At 45.6% G+C, this 12,451-nt stretch overlaps 1 protein-coding gene across 1 annotated transcript; it reads right to left on the minus strand.

The window, feature by feature from the left end:
- Nucleotides 1-269: 269 nt before the first annotated feature.
- Nucleotides 270-12,234, minus strand: PROZ (protein Z, vitamin K dependent plasma glycoprotein). Its single transcript, XM_075724489.1, is given in 9 exon segments — nucleotides 270-781; nucleotides 1,321-1,444; nucleotides 1,524-1,609; nucleotides 2,873-3,004; nucleotides 4,942-5,055; nucleotides 8,613-8,637; nucleotides 10,265-10,428; nucleotides 12,068-12,161; nucleotides 12,163-12,234. Coding segments are annotated over 9 exon segments (1,323 nt in total).
- Nucleotides 12,235-12,451: the final 217 nt, after the last annotated feature.

Here is a 12,451-nt window from a genome sequence, read left to right on the forward strand (position 1 = left end):
GTGAACAGTTCTAGGAAACGTAAAGTTCAGTCAGTTTTTAGTAAAATAACTAGGTTTACTGCATCATGACTTCACGGTACTGTGCGTCAACAGAAGGAAAGGCAAACGGGCTTTTCCGTATGAATTGGAGTTACATACGTATTATTGTTGCAACTTCCATTGCTGCAGATTGTGATAGAGAGTCAAATGGGTGTACTGGCTGCATCCAAATGTTTCCTTGAAGTGATTGGTAGAGGGTTGGTGCTGGGGGGGTTGGTTGTGTTTGTGTCTTATTTAATTTTTTGTTTAAACCATATCATATACCTCGCGGTGTTAGTGAATAGAAATGTTTCCCAGTCAGCGTCTTCTAGTGGCCAAGATCCCAGGATACCAGTCAGAAACCAAGTGCCCTTATACTCAGTAGCTAGAAAGCTTCCTCCAGCCAGTCGTTTGTCTACGGCCTCCTGGAGGTGTCCACAAAACTGCCTGTTTGTGAGGCTTATGTTGAGTATTTGTTTGCAGTCCTCAGTAGGAAGGTATGAAACCTGCAACTCATCACCTTGAAGTTCATCACCATCCATTCTCCAGCCACTGACTGTGCCAGCCAATTTTGGAATTAAAATGTGTTCTGCAAAGTCTCTTTCAGGGATGCATACAGGAAGCTGGTGGTTGTTGCACTCAATGTGCTCTTGGAGTTGTAGTAATGCAATGTTGTTCTCACCAGTGTCTTCATCATACCGGATGTGTATGTGTTTCTCATTAACTTGCATGATCTTCTCAGTTCCACTTGTTCCATTACGCCCTGTGAAGCAATGACATTTCACTGCTCTTAGGAATAATTTATCAGAGACCTGAAAACTGCATGCAAACTGACAACAGCTGCCTAGTCATGCTGAGAACTACGTGCTGTAGAGAAACTAAAGGCGCTCTTTCTTGAAACAGCTGCAGTAAAAGTAAACTAGGAATGGTATCTTGGCAGCTTTATAATGCATAATTGCAGAGGGAAGGACGAATACCCAACTAAGAGAAGTAAATTTTGGCATGAAACTTTTTTCCTTGGGGTGTGGGGGGGACCCACCTCTAAATCTACCCAGTTTAGTTTATCCCTAGGTGCTGAGTTGTGAATTGCGTTTGAGAAGTAGTTGTCTCTCTGCTTGCCTTGTAGAGGGGTGTGGGACAGCTGTAGTTCTAGCCCAAGTTGCTTAACTGAGATGCTTAAATGAGATGACAGCAGGTTTGTTTCCTTTAACAATATTTTTATGCAGCAGAAATTTTAGGTTTTTTAAGATTAGTTTGTCGATACTAAAATACGCTCCAACAAGAGAAAATGTGAACACCTACCAGCACCGACCCTGATTTCAAACTGGCTGTGCAGAAGGGCGCACTCTGCTGTAGTCAGTACAAAATTACTCTTCAGCAGCACTCCTCCACAGAAGCCCTTCCCTTCCGAGTCTAGCAGCAGGACCTAAGAAAATGCAGAAAGATGATACATAGCACTGTCCATGTGAGGTTGAGTGATAGGTTTCCTGAATTGCTGGAAATACCTGCCAAGGAAATCGCTCGTCACGTTTCTTCCTGGTTTCACTTATCAGATTATCACTGTCTCGTAGTCTCCCACATGCACATTGATCTAGCAAATGAATTTAAAAAAGAAAAAAAATCAAAACCTCATGCTGTATCATTTCAAGACAACTAATACCTGCAAATACCTTATTGCTTCTGCCTTGACTTTGGGGTTTGTTTTTTGCACCAAGGAAAAGGACAATATCTCAGCTGGTGAGTATTGGAATAATTTGCCAGGCATCTGTAGTCTAATAGCTTAGCGATGGTGCTGAACATTTTGGGTCATTGCGTTAGGCTTGTGGTGACACAGATTTCATTGTGTCTGTAATGAAATGAGGCTTCCTCTCCAGCCAACCATCACCACAGCTTGCTTCCTCATCTTTGCATCCTGTATCTGAATTGCGCCAAATACCTGATAGCTGTGGCCCGATCAGGACAAGGTAATCCTGGGTTTTCCTTGTTAAAGCGTCACTCTAGAGATGTGCATTCCTTTGTGTTCTCGTCCAGACAGCAAGCGCGCTTTTCAAGTGGATCCCCCAGTTATCTGCATTTGTCACGCTTCCTGCTCACCTTGTGGCATGGTCTTGGGTCACACAAACTGAATTCTGTTCAGGTGAAGCTAAACCAGAAGATGCCCTCCAGGAGCACACTGAACCTACTCTCATAGCTGAATGGGTGCTTAGTCCACAGGACCAAACTAGAGCTAGTCTGAAGTAAAGCCCACCTGAAACGTGTATTGAGTGTGGACATCAAGCCCTCATCACCAAAAGTGTGGCTCTACAGCTCAACTCCTATTTGGCTGCTCTACTTGCTAATATAGACGAGGGCCTAAGTATACTACCGTGTTTTTTAGTAGACCTAGTTTATCAGGCGATGAGATCGAATGAGATACCTAGTATGAGATTAGAAAAATGAAGAGGGCTACTGCTTCAAACTAATTAACACAGCAGCAAATGTTGCCCTTCGTTTATCAGACCGTCAGGTGCCTGATCGGAATCAATTGAACCTCATTCCCAAACAGACAGGTCTTCATTGGAGTTACTCTTCACCGAGTGTAAAACCTGGCCTAGTGAGTGATATGTAGGATGATGCAAGTCCTCTCTGCAGGCCCACATTTAAATGTTCTGATCAAATATTGCTTCTTTTTCCACTGCTCTGTCATCTTGGGTGGTGGTCCCTAGATTCCTCCTTTTTCTGCACAGTTTGGAAGGTCAGTAATATTCTCATCACTTGAGTCTCCAAGCAGGTTGATCACATCTGGGTATCAGATGGTGGCCTGCCCACCCCAGCACTGAGCGTGTGCACCCCGTACTTCCATGCTCACACCTACCTAACGCGATGCACTGTTTTTTGTCCTTCCCGAGCTCATAGCCATCAGCACAGGAACAACGGTAGGAATTACTTCCCGGGTAGCAGAAGTGGTGACATCCTTCTTTTGCTTGGTGGCGACATTCATTTTTAGCTAAACAGAACAAGCATTAGGAACAGTTCAGCTGGGGTTTTCTGACATAACTTGAGTCCTCTTTACTAAGTATTTTATGTTTACTTGCTTTATGTGGAGGTGGGTAGGGACTCTGGCTTGGTAGTGCTTCCCACCACACTGTTTTTTCCCCTTGTTAAGCAGAAATTGGAGACAGCCGACTCTCTGCAGCTTCCACAGACTTGTTGCAAGCTGTGCTCACTCAGCACCTCCCTGCACGGGACTGTTTTGCACCTCTGAGTTTTGGGGAATGTTAGTAGCCAAGGGTCAAACTAGACTTTCCATGTGAACCCATGGAAGGACACCATGGGTTTTCTTTCTGCTCTTTTAAATGAAACATTCAGTGTCTGCACTGGGGGGGACCGTTGCACATGTTAAGAAGGCAGGTATTGCTTGAGGAAGGAAAAGGCTAAAGCTTTCTGCTTTTCAGAAAACAAATGCATAGCTTCTATTTCTCATGCTTGTGCTAAGAAAATTGAAATTAACAGCTGCCAAAGATAAACAAAAAAGAAAGTGAGTATTAATCACCTTTGAAACATGCTCAGTCAACTTTCCGTAGCTGAGCAAACACTTAAGCTTCAGCACTGTCCTGGTTTCGGCTGGGATAGAGTTAATTTTCTTCCTAGTGGCGGCATAGTGCTGTGTTTTGGATTTAGGATAAGAATAATACTGATAACACACTGATGGTTTAGTTGTTGCTGAGTACTGCTTATGCTAGTCAAGGACTTTTCAGCTTCCCATGCTCTGCCAGGTGCACAAGAAACTGGGAGGGGGCACAGCCAGGACAGCTGACCCAAACTGACCAAAGGGCTATTCCACCATATGACGTCATGCTCAGTATAGAAACTGGGGGGGGGTTGGCCGGGGAGCAGCGATCGCTGCTCGGGAACTGTCTGGGTATCGGTCGGCGGGTGGTGAGCAATTGCATTGTGCATCACTTGCTTTGTATATCATTATTATTATCATTATTATAGTGTTACTATTATCATTACTATTTTACTTTATTTCAATTATTAAACTGTTCTTATCTCAACCCAGGAGTGTTTCTCACTCTTACTCCTCCGATTCTCTCCCCCATCCCACCGGGGCAGGGGGAGTGAGCGAGCGGCTGCGTGGTGCTTAGCTGCTGGCTGGGGCTAAACCGCGACAAGCACAAAGAAACAGGAGGAACAGCCGTTTGATGGTGGATCTAGCTCACAGATGGAGAAGTAGGAAAAAACCCCTACATAAAGTCGCTCTCTAAGGCTCGTGCTGAGCAGATCCAGTCCGCAGTGCTGGTCCAAGCTGTGTCACCTTCTGGGCTCCCCAAGAAGCTGCTCTGCCTCTGTCCACTCACACCCCTTACACAGAAAATGACCCTGCCTTGTGGCAGCCAGGGCGTCTCCTGCCCCGGGGGACCTCCGAGCCAGCAGAAATACTGATGTAAGGGCTGGAAAGTAGAACCTGGCAGATGTAAAAATGTAGGATCTGGCCCAGGGTGTTTTACATGCCAGAAAGCGTCCATTTTGCTTTACGCCTTTTGCACTTCCACGGAGAACGGTTTGTTTTCTGCAGTCCCCCCGTCCTGAGGGGCTGTCTCGCGGGTGCATGCGGCCTCGGAGGCACCGGGGTGGCTGGGAAGCAGCGGGGGAGCGTGGGTGGCAGGGGGGAGGGCTGCTTTTGGAGCCCACCCGTGAGGGGGGCTTGCTTCAGCCCTTCCGCTGCGTCCCCAGAAGGGAGGCTCGGCCAGCCTGCATAACCTCGGGATGCCTTAACTTTTCGGTAGACAGGCAGCCCAAATCACCCCTGCTCTGCCAAGTACTGTGTGTTTTACCTAAAAAACTGATAACTGGCTGTTAACGGGAGCGCTGCGTACGGGTTCCTGGGGACCCCCTACGACAGGAGAGATGGGGCTTCTCAGAAGAGGGGCGACGCCTTACCGAAAGCACAGTTCTCTCCCTCGTAGCCCTCGGCACAGGTGCAGGTGTAGCTGCGAATGCTGTCCTCGCACACGCCGTTGTGCTGGCAGGGGCTCGATGAGCACCTCCGGCCACCTGCAGAAATGCCGCAAGAGAGGGACGAGTCGCCACCACCGCTGACCCGAATTACACAGCCCCCTTCCCAGCATGTGAGCCGCTCAGAGAAGCATTGCAAAAAGCGGTTTGGAAGGAAATGGGCTACGTCTCACTGAATTGCTCCTCGGGAGTAATTTTAGCTCAAGTCTCTGCTTCCAGAGGTGTTCCTGCAGCCCCTGGCAGGGAGGCCGGGAGGTGCCCAAAAGGCAGAGCCCACTTCTGGAGGATGGACATGCTGCTTCACGGAAAAGCACTGACTTACAGTGCATGTGCTCATTACAAATGTAATGAGACTGGTGTTTTAGGTCTCCCATGTTAGGCCAATACGCATACAGATAAAAAAATCATTACATGCATATATGAATAAAAAAACCTGGCACCAAAATTATACAGTGAGCAACATCAAACTAGGAGGAAATCTAGCTTTTACACATCCGTACAATTGTTATACAGCAGACTGGACACTAGCAAGCTTAGTCTTTCTGATGAACTGACCGTTGAAACCAGAGGATGCCTCACTACAGGTGAAGCACCATGCAGAGCTGCAAGTTTCCCGCTTGAGCTGCCCACTGGAAACACTCCAAACCAGTCTGGAAATGTTCTCCAAATAACTGCTTATTGTGGTGATGAGCGGTCAGGGAGCAAGCCAGAAAAGCCTAACTGGGGACATGCTCTCCAAACTTTCTAAAATTTAACACTTCATCAGAGAGGTTAACTTCAGTCAGCGGGCTGCCATAATTGATATCAGGGATGGAAAGGTGAAAACTTTGCCTGGTACTGGGGAAAAAAACCTAACTACCATCTGCTCAGGTTATAGGCATGTGTATCTTCTAGCTTTAGCGGTACTAAAATACTGGTTTAATGCAGTTACCACCTGCAGCCCACCTGCAGTCAGATGCCACCAGCATACCCTGGCACAATTTAGGTCTCCTGGGAGGGTTTTTGGGTGGGTTGGGGGGGGTCTCATCAGCACAGCAGAGCAGGTAGAGTTGAGGAGTGAGGACCTCCAGCAGCAGTGGTGGGTAGCTGGAGCTAGAGAAGGGCTGCACCTACAGCCTGAAGCAAGTTAGATGGTTTCAAGCCTCTGAAATACATGCTCAAAAACAGGTAAGAAAGTGTCAAAAAAAGGTCTTGGGTCAGATGAGGTTCTGTAAGACTGGGAAAAAAGTAAACCTTGCTTTATTAAAGGAGGAAAGAGAAGATTCAAGGAATTATAGAGAAATCAGCACGATTTCTGTTACTGGAAAGCTACTGGAATGATCAACCTGTCTGTAAGCACCCAGCAAAATAAGAAGGTGGTAAGTAACAACCAACAGGCATTTTTCAAGATCAAATAATCCAAACCGATTAAATCTAGTTGTATTACAGGATAAGGGACCTAGTGAGGAATCAGCAAACATCATAGAATAGAAATGTCTCAGCTGACTGTCATTAAGTGAGCTAGGAAAACAGAGACAACTATAAGGCATGCACAAAAATGTTTGGAAAATTATGTTTAAAGAGAGGTTATCAATAGCTAAGTTTATACTGTTAATAAAACAGGGTCAGGGACAAGTGTGACCTCAGGCCAAGTGCCCTGACAGCATACATCCATGCTAGAGCAAGATGCCGCTACATCAGCTTTGACTTGAAGAGGCCAAGGTGGAGCAGTACAAATCTGAGCCGAAGGGTGAGCCAGCAGTTAGGTGGGTGCTCAGCCTTTCTCCCCAGCCCTCTTTTATTCACAGTGCAGATTTACCCACTGTACCCTGGACTATGGAAGGAAAGCAACAAGGATACCAGAGGTCTAGAAAACAAGATTTTTGGAAGACAGGATGAAAAAATGGGTTTGTTTAGTGAGGAGAAAAGAAGACATGGAGATGCACGGCAACACTCTTCAAAATGTTAGAAAAGATATCACAAAGAAGGAAACACACACTGCTGTTCTGTAGGAAGACGACAGGACATAATGCTTTTTAATTATGGCAAGTAAGCCACCTCTGAGGCTGAAGCCACTAATGAATCCTGATTGTGGCTAAGCTTGTTTGGATGGACCACTCTCAACCAGTTGCCCTTCTCTCGTCATAGACTAGAGAGGGAGCCTGCATGACATGCGTAGTACAAACACTCAATGACTGAAATCAGGAGAAGTTAATCCCACCCTCACAGAAGTAATGAAAGGCCAGATATTTAGCATCATTTTTCATAACATTTATACCACCGCTGGGATTCTTCTATGTAACGATTCCCTGGACTCAGTGTTTTAGTGGCTTCTGCAGAAAAATAATACTGACTGCTGGTTTTGCCACCTCCTTCTCCACTGTCTAAACCTAACATTAGAAATGAATAAAAGCTGAGTAAAAAAACAAGAGAAAATCTTAGGACGCGGCATGCAGAAAAGAGGAAGGGAATAAGGCATAGTCACCATAAGCTGGTGCCCCAGACTCCTTGTTCAGGAGGCACCTAGTTACATCAGCCTCTCAGCTTTTATAGATTTGTTTCTTGCCCTGACAGCAGCCAAGGGATGGTGCAGTGCCAGCTTCCAGAGTTTGCAGACAGCCCAGCAGCTTTTAACACCTATTTATCTCGCTCAGGTTTAAGTGCTAGGTTTGTATTTGGGAGGTTTTGCTGGTAAAGCTCTGCTGCTCTATTGTATCAGCAAAGCAGATTTTCTTAGGTCCCAGGTTGTTTCAGTACAGCCTTAAGTTCAGGAAAAGGAATAATTTATTTACTGTGATAACATCTTGTCCTGGTTTCGGCTGGGATAGAGTTAATTTTCTTCCTAGCAGCAGGCATAGTGCTGTTTTGGATTTAGTAGGAGAAGAATGTTGATAACATGCTGATGTTTTTAGTTGTTGCTGAGTACTGCTTATGCTAGTCAAGGACTTTTTCAGCTTCCCATGCTCTGCCAGGCGCACAAGAAACTGGGAGGGGGCACAGCCAGAATAGTTGATCCAAACTGACCAAAGGGCTATTCCATACCATATGACGTCATGCTCAGTATATAAACTGGGGGGGGGTGGCCGGGGAGCAGCGATCGCTGCTCGGGAACTGTCTGGGTATCGGTCGGCGGGTGGTGAGCAATTGCATTGTGCATCACTTGCTTCGTGTATCATTATTATTATTATCATTATTATACTGTTACTATTATCATTACTATTTTACTTTATTTCAATTATTAAACTGTTCTTATCTCAATCCAGGAGTGTTTCTCACTCTTACTCCTCCGATTCTCTCCCCCATCCCATCGGGGTAGGGGGAGTGAGCGAGCGGCTGCGTGGTACTGAGTTGCTGGCTGGGGCTAAACCACGACACATCTACTCACCTTCAACTTTTATTCGCCTTCCAGTCTTAAATGTTTTTTCTTATTTATGACTTTTTTAATCCTTTCACATCAAGACTTTTCCTCCTGCTTTACTACAGACATGCCAAATAGTGACTGGGCGTTCCTTGTAGAATAAATTGCTAAAAACTCTCAGAAAACCAGCACTGGACTGAATCATAATGTTCATAGTGTGACGCTGCTATTAAGGAAAGAAATCAAAAGGCCGGCTTACCATAGTAGGCATCCCAAAACATTTTCTAGGGAAAAAAAAAGGGGAAATTAGATTTTAATTCTCAAATAATATCATCTTCCATAAATATTTTGGTAAAACAAAAATGTTATATGAAGGAATATATACTATGGTTTAACTTTTACACAGTTGCACGACTGCAAATTCTGCCCTGGCAGCAAAATTTGAATGAGACGGGAGGCGCTTCGCATCCTGCTCATTTTATTGTTTCTTAAGAAGCTATAAAGGAAAAGAAACACTTTGCAGGCAAGAGAGAAACAGCTGAATCCTTTAGCAGTACGGCATCCTGGAAAAACTGGCTGGCCATTGTCTCTCTGGCGTGCAGCGGCCTGGGAAGTGACCCCAACCTGTCCCATCCTGTCCCGCCTGTCCCCCAGCACAGGTGCTGCTGGAGGCAGAGGGGACAGCAGGGAGCGGAGCTGCAGGTCACTGGCGCCGGGCACCACCCTCATGTGCCCCGCTTCCCCCTGGATACTGCAGCTGGCTCTGCCGCCGCTTTCCCTGAGGGGACACCTCTCCCCACTCCCTGTGCCTCCCCCTCCCCAAAGCACCGGGACCACCGGGAGCAGCCGGATGGCTGTTTCCTCTACTTTCCCTGCAAACACAATCACTGGCCAGATTCCCGTTAAAGAGCACAGCATCCTGCTGTACGTATGTCCTGGTTTCAGCTGGGATAGAGTTAATTTTCTTCCTAGTAGCAGGCATAGTGCTGTGTTTTGGATTTAGGATGAGAAGAATGTTGATAACATGCTGATGTTTTTAGTTGTTGCTAAGTACTGCTTATGCTAGTCAAGGACTTTTCAGCTTCCCATGCTCTGCCAGGTACACAAGAAGCTGGGAGGGGGCACAGCCAGAATAGTTGATCCAAACTGCCCAAAGGGCTATTCCATACCATATGACGTCATGCTCAGTATAGAAACTGGGGGGGGTTGGCCAGGGAGCAGCGATCGCTGCTCGGGAACTGTCTGGGTATCGGTCGGCGGGTGGTGAGCAATTGCATTGTGCATCACTTGCTTTGTGTATCATTATTATTATTATCATTATTATATTGTTATTATTATCATTATTATTTTACTTTATTTCAATTATTAAACTGTTCTTATCTCAACCCAGGAGTGTTTCTCACTCTTACTCCTCCGATTCTCTCCCCCATCCCATCGGGGCAGGGGCAGTGAGCGAGCGGCTGCGTGGTGCTGAGTTGCTGGCTGGGGCTAAACCACGCCAACGTGTCAGGAGGGTCTTTTGTACGAGGGGACTTGTGGCCTCTTTCTATAGGTCCCACTACTTGCTGGTGTGTTGCTTCCCTCCATCCCAACACCCCCTTGCCCCTCCTGGTCCCTAAGGGATGCTGAAGCTCTATTTTTCTGTGTGCGGTCAGGATGGCACAACAGCCCCACAACATAAGGCGCAGGACACGTCGTTTTCAGGAGGGGACTCTGAAAGTGTCAGAGCTGACCTCTGCATTTCCATTTTGACCACTGAAGACACCTGCTTTCTACCTGCTGAGGTGCAAAGCGCAAAGGTTTCACATGGAGAGAAACCCAAACAGATGAAGCAGGCTGCGGGGCTGAATTTGATAGTAAAGGACCAAGGCAGTAATTTTTAATATGCACACAGGCAAACAAAATACTTACGAGCATTTCATCGTTTTCAAATACTTCTCTTGCTTCTTCATATGTACATCTCTCTTCAAGGCATTCCCTTTCCAAGCTGCCTTGGAGGACCTCCTCCAAAAGTAGGGAACTGGCACGCCTCTGTCTCTTGATAACTTTGTTTGCATCATCAGCTGATATAAACACTGAAATGTTGTATGACAAAATGTTAACGTCAGTACTTAGATTCATTTCCTTATATAATTTCACCCTTTTTTCTTCTTTTTTTTTAAAAAGATCTTATTCAGCATCCAATTTTAATCGTGAAAAGAAATCTTTTGGCTGATTCAATGGTTTCAGGCACATTAAACTTACATACTGAGAGCGCCCTACTCTCTTGGCCCAAACTCAGCTGAGGAGCCATGACCTTTTTCTTTTGGGGAGAGTCTGACTTGCTCCAAAGCAGAGGGAGTTTGAAGCCCTTCCTGACACATTTTTTCCCTGCGCCAGACACACAGAGCAGTGCTGCTGTGGCACGGCCAGGGAAAGGGGAAAAGTATTACCATAAAGGCAGAGGCTATTTTGAAAGACTGCATGGGGCTTTCAGACTCATCAGTAGAAGTGAAAATCATTTGTATTTATGACAATGGATCCAAACCGAAGCCCTTCAGTCTTAGTTCACGGCAATTTTTTTGCTGAGAAGAAAAACCATGACATGGCTGACTTCTCAATCAAATCTCTCTTAAGGAGAATAAATAAAAGCTACCCCTCAGCGATGCTCAAAGTTATGAAGGCTATATCATATACCGTCCTTTATGTGGAAGACACCATAATCTTCTTTATTTCAGTAAAGAGGAGGAGAGATCAGAGACATGAGAGTTATCAGATCTTAAAACTCCTCTTTGCAATGATGCCCACAACAAAAATTGCCGTATGGCTGGTGCCGTGCTGGAGCCTGTTGCCTTTGACATTGAGCAGTATGTGGCTGTGTGTGTCAGCGTGCGTTTGTCAGTTCTCTTGTGCTTGGAAAATAAACCTGTCAGGGCCGGGACTGGGGTTTTTTTGTATTTTATACAGTGTTTGGGGGCCCAGCACTGCTGGCCACAAAGGCTGAAATAAATAATATTAGAACTGGAAAAAGCGACAGCAATAACAAAATTATTCTGAAACTGCATACAAATGCTTAGTTATGCTTTTGAAGGGTATTAGATAAGCAACAGGCTTGCATGCAATATTACAAAAGAAAAAGCTTCATGATTGTGTTTTGCATTTTCAAGTGTTATCTGACACCCCAGTGCGCATTTCTGCTGTGCAGTGGTTCCAACGCACCCAGCATAACTGGCAGTGCCCTTCTGCTGCTGCCAGGGGCGTTTTGACCTTCTTAAGTGGTCACCATCTTTTTCTTCCTTGCCCAGCTCCTCCTTAATATTGACAAGCCTTGGAGGATTAATACAGAAGCATAAATTTCTTCAAGCTATAACAAGCATGAATCTCAGCCTCTTTCATAAGACTTACTTTTATTTCCACAGCGACTGGAAATATAAAAGAAAATTCTCTTTAATATCTGGGGCACTCTTTAAGAATGATAAGAAAAGACAAAATATCACCCTGGTGTAAATGATGGTCATTCAATATTACATTGCCTTAGTAACCTACTGCAGTTTTTACTTAGCTATATGAAAAAAAAAATCAGGAGAAATGTAAGGAAAATAAGGAACAGACAGTTTTCGGAGGTGTCACCCTGTGCTACAAAGTAAACACGATACAAGGTACAAAATTACTGGTGTGTTTAGAAGAGCAGTAGCACAAATCAGAATTAAAGCCACAACAAAACAAAGGCCATACCTGTCTGCTCTGTCTGAAGGAAAAGGGCAGAGAGAAGAAACAATCTTGTCCAAGAGCACCTTGCCATAGTTACCCTCTGAGCCTAATGGCCGCCTGCCTGCATTCCTGCAGCTCTTGGGGGAAATGGCTACATGAGAGATGTTGAAGTTTAAAGTCCAGCTGCTCATGAGAAAACAAAACATCTAAGGGCAAAGCCTGGCCTCAATGTCAACACATTAAATAACCCAAAGAAATCCTGCTTAGTGGTGCAACAGTGCCCCTTCTCTCCGTGCGCTGGCTGAAGGTGGAGCAGGTTTGCCAGCTCTGCTGAGAGCTGCTCCGAGATTTGGGTATTCCTCCCATCCCCCAGCCTTCATTTACTGTAACACAAAACAGGGAGAGACG

Source organism: Pelecanus crispus, chromosome 1, assembly GCF_030463565.1.
Source record: "Pelecanus crispus isolate bPelCri1 chromosome 1, bPelCri1.pri, whole genome shotgun sequence".
NCBI classification, from domain to species: domain Eukaryota; kingdom Metazoa; phylum Chordata; class Aves; order Pelecaniformes; family Pelecanidae; genus Pelecanus; species Pelecanus crispus.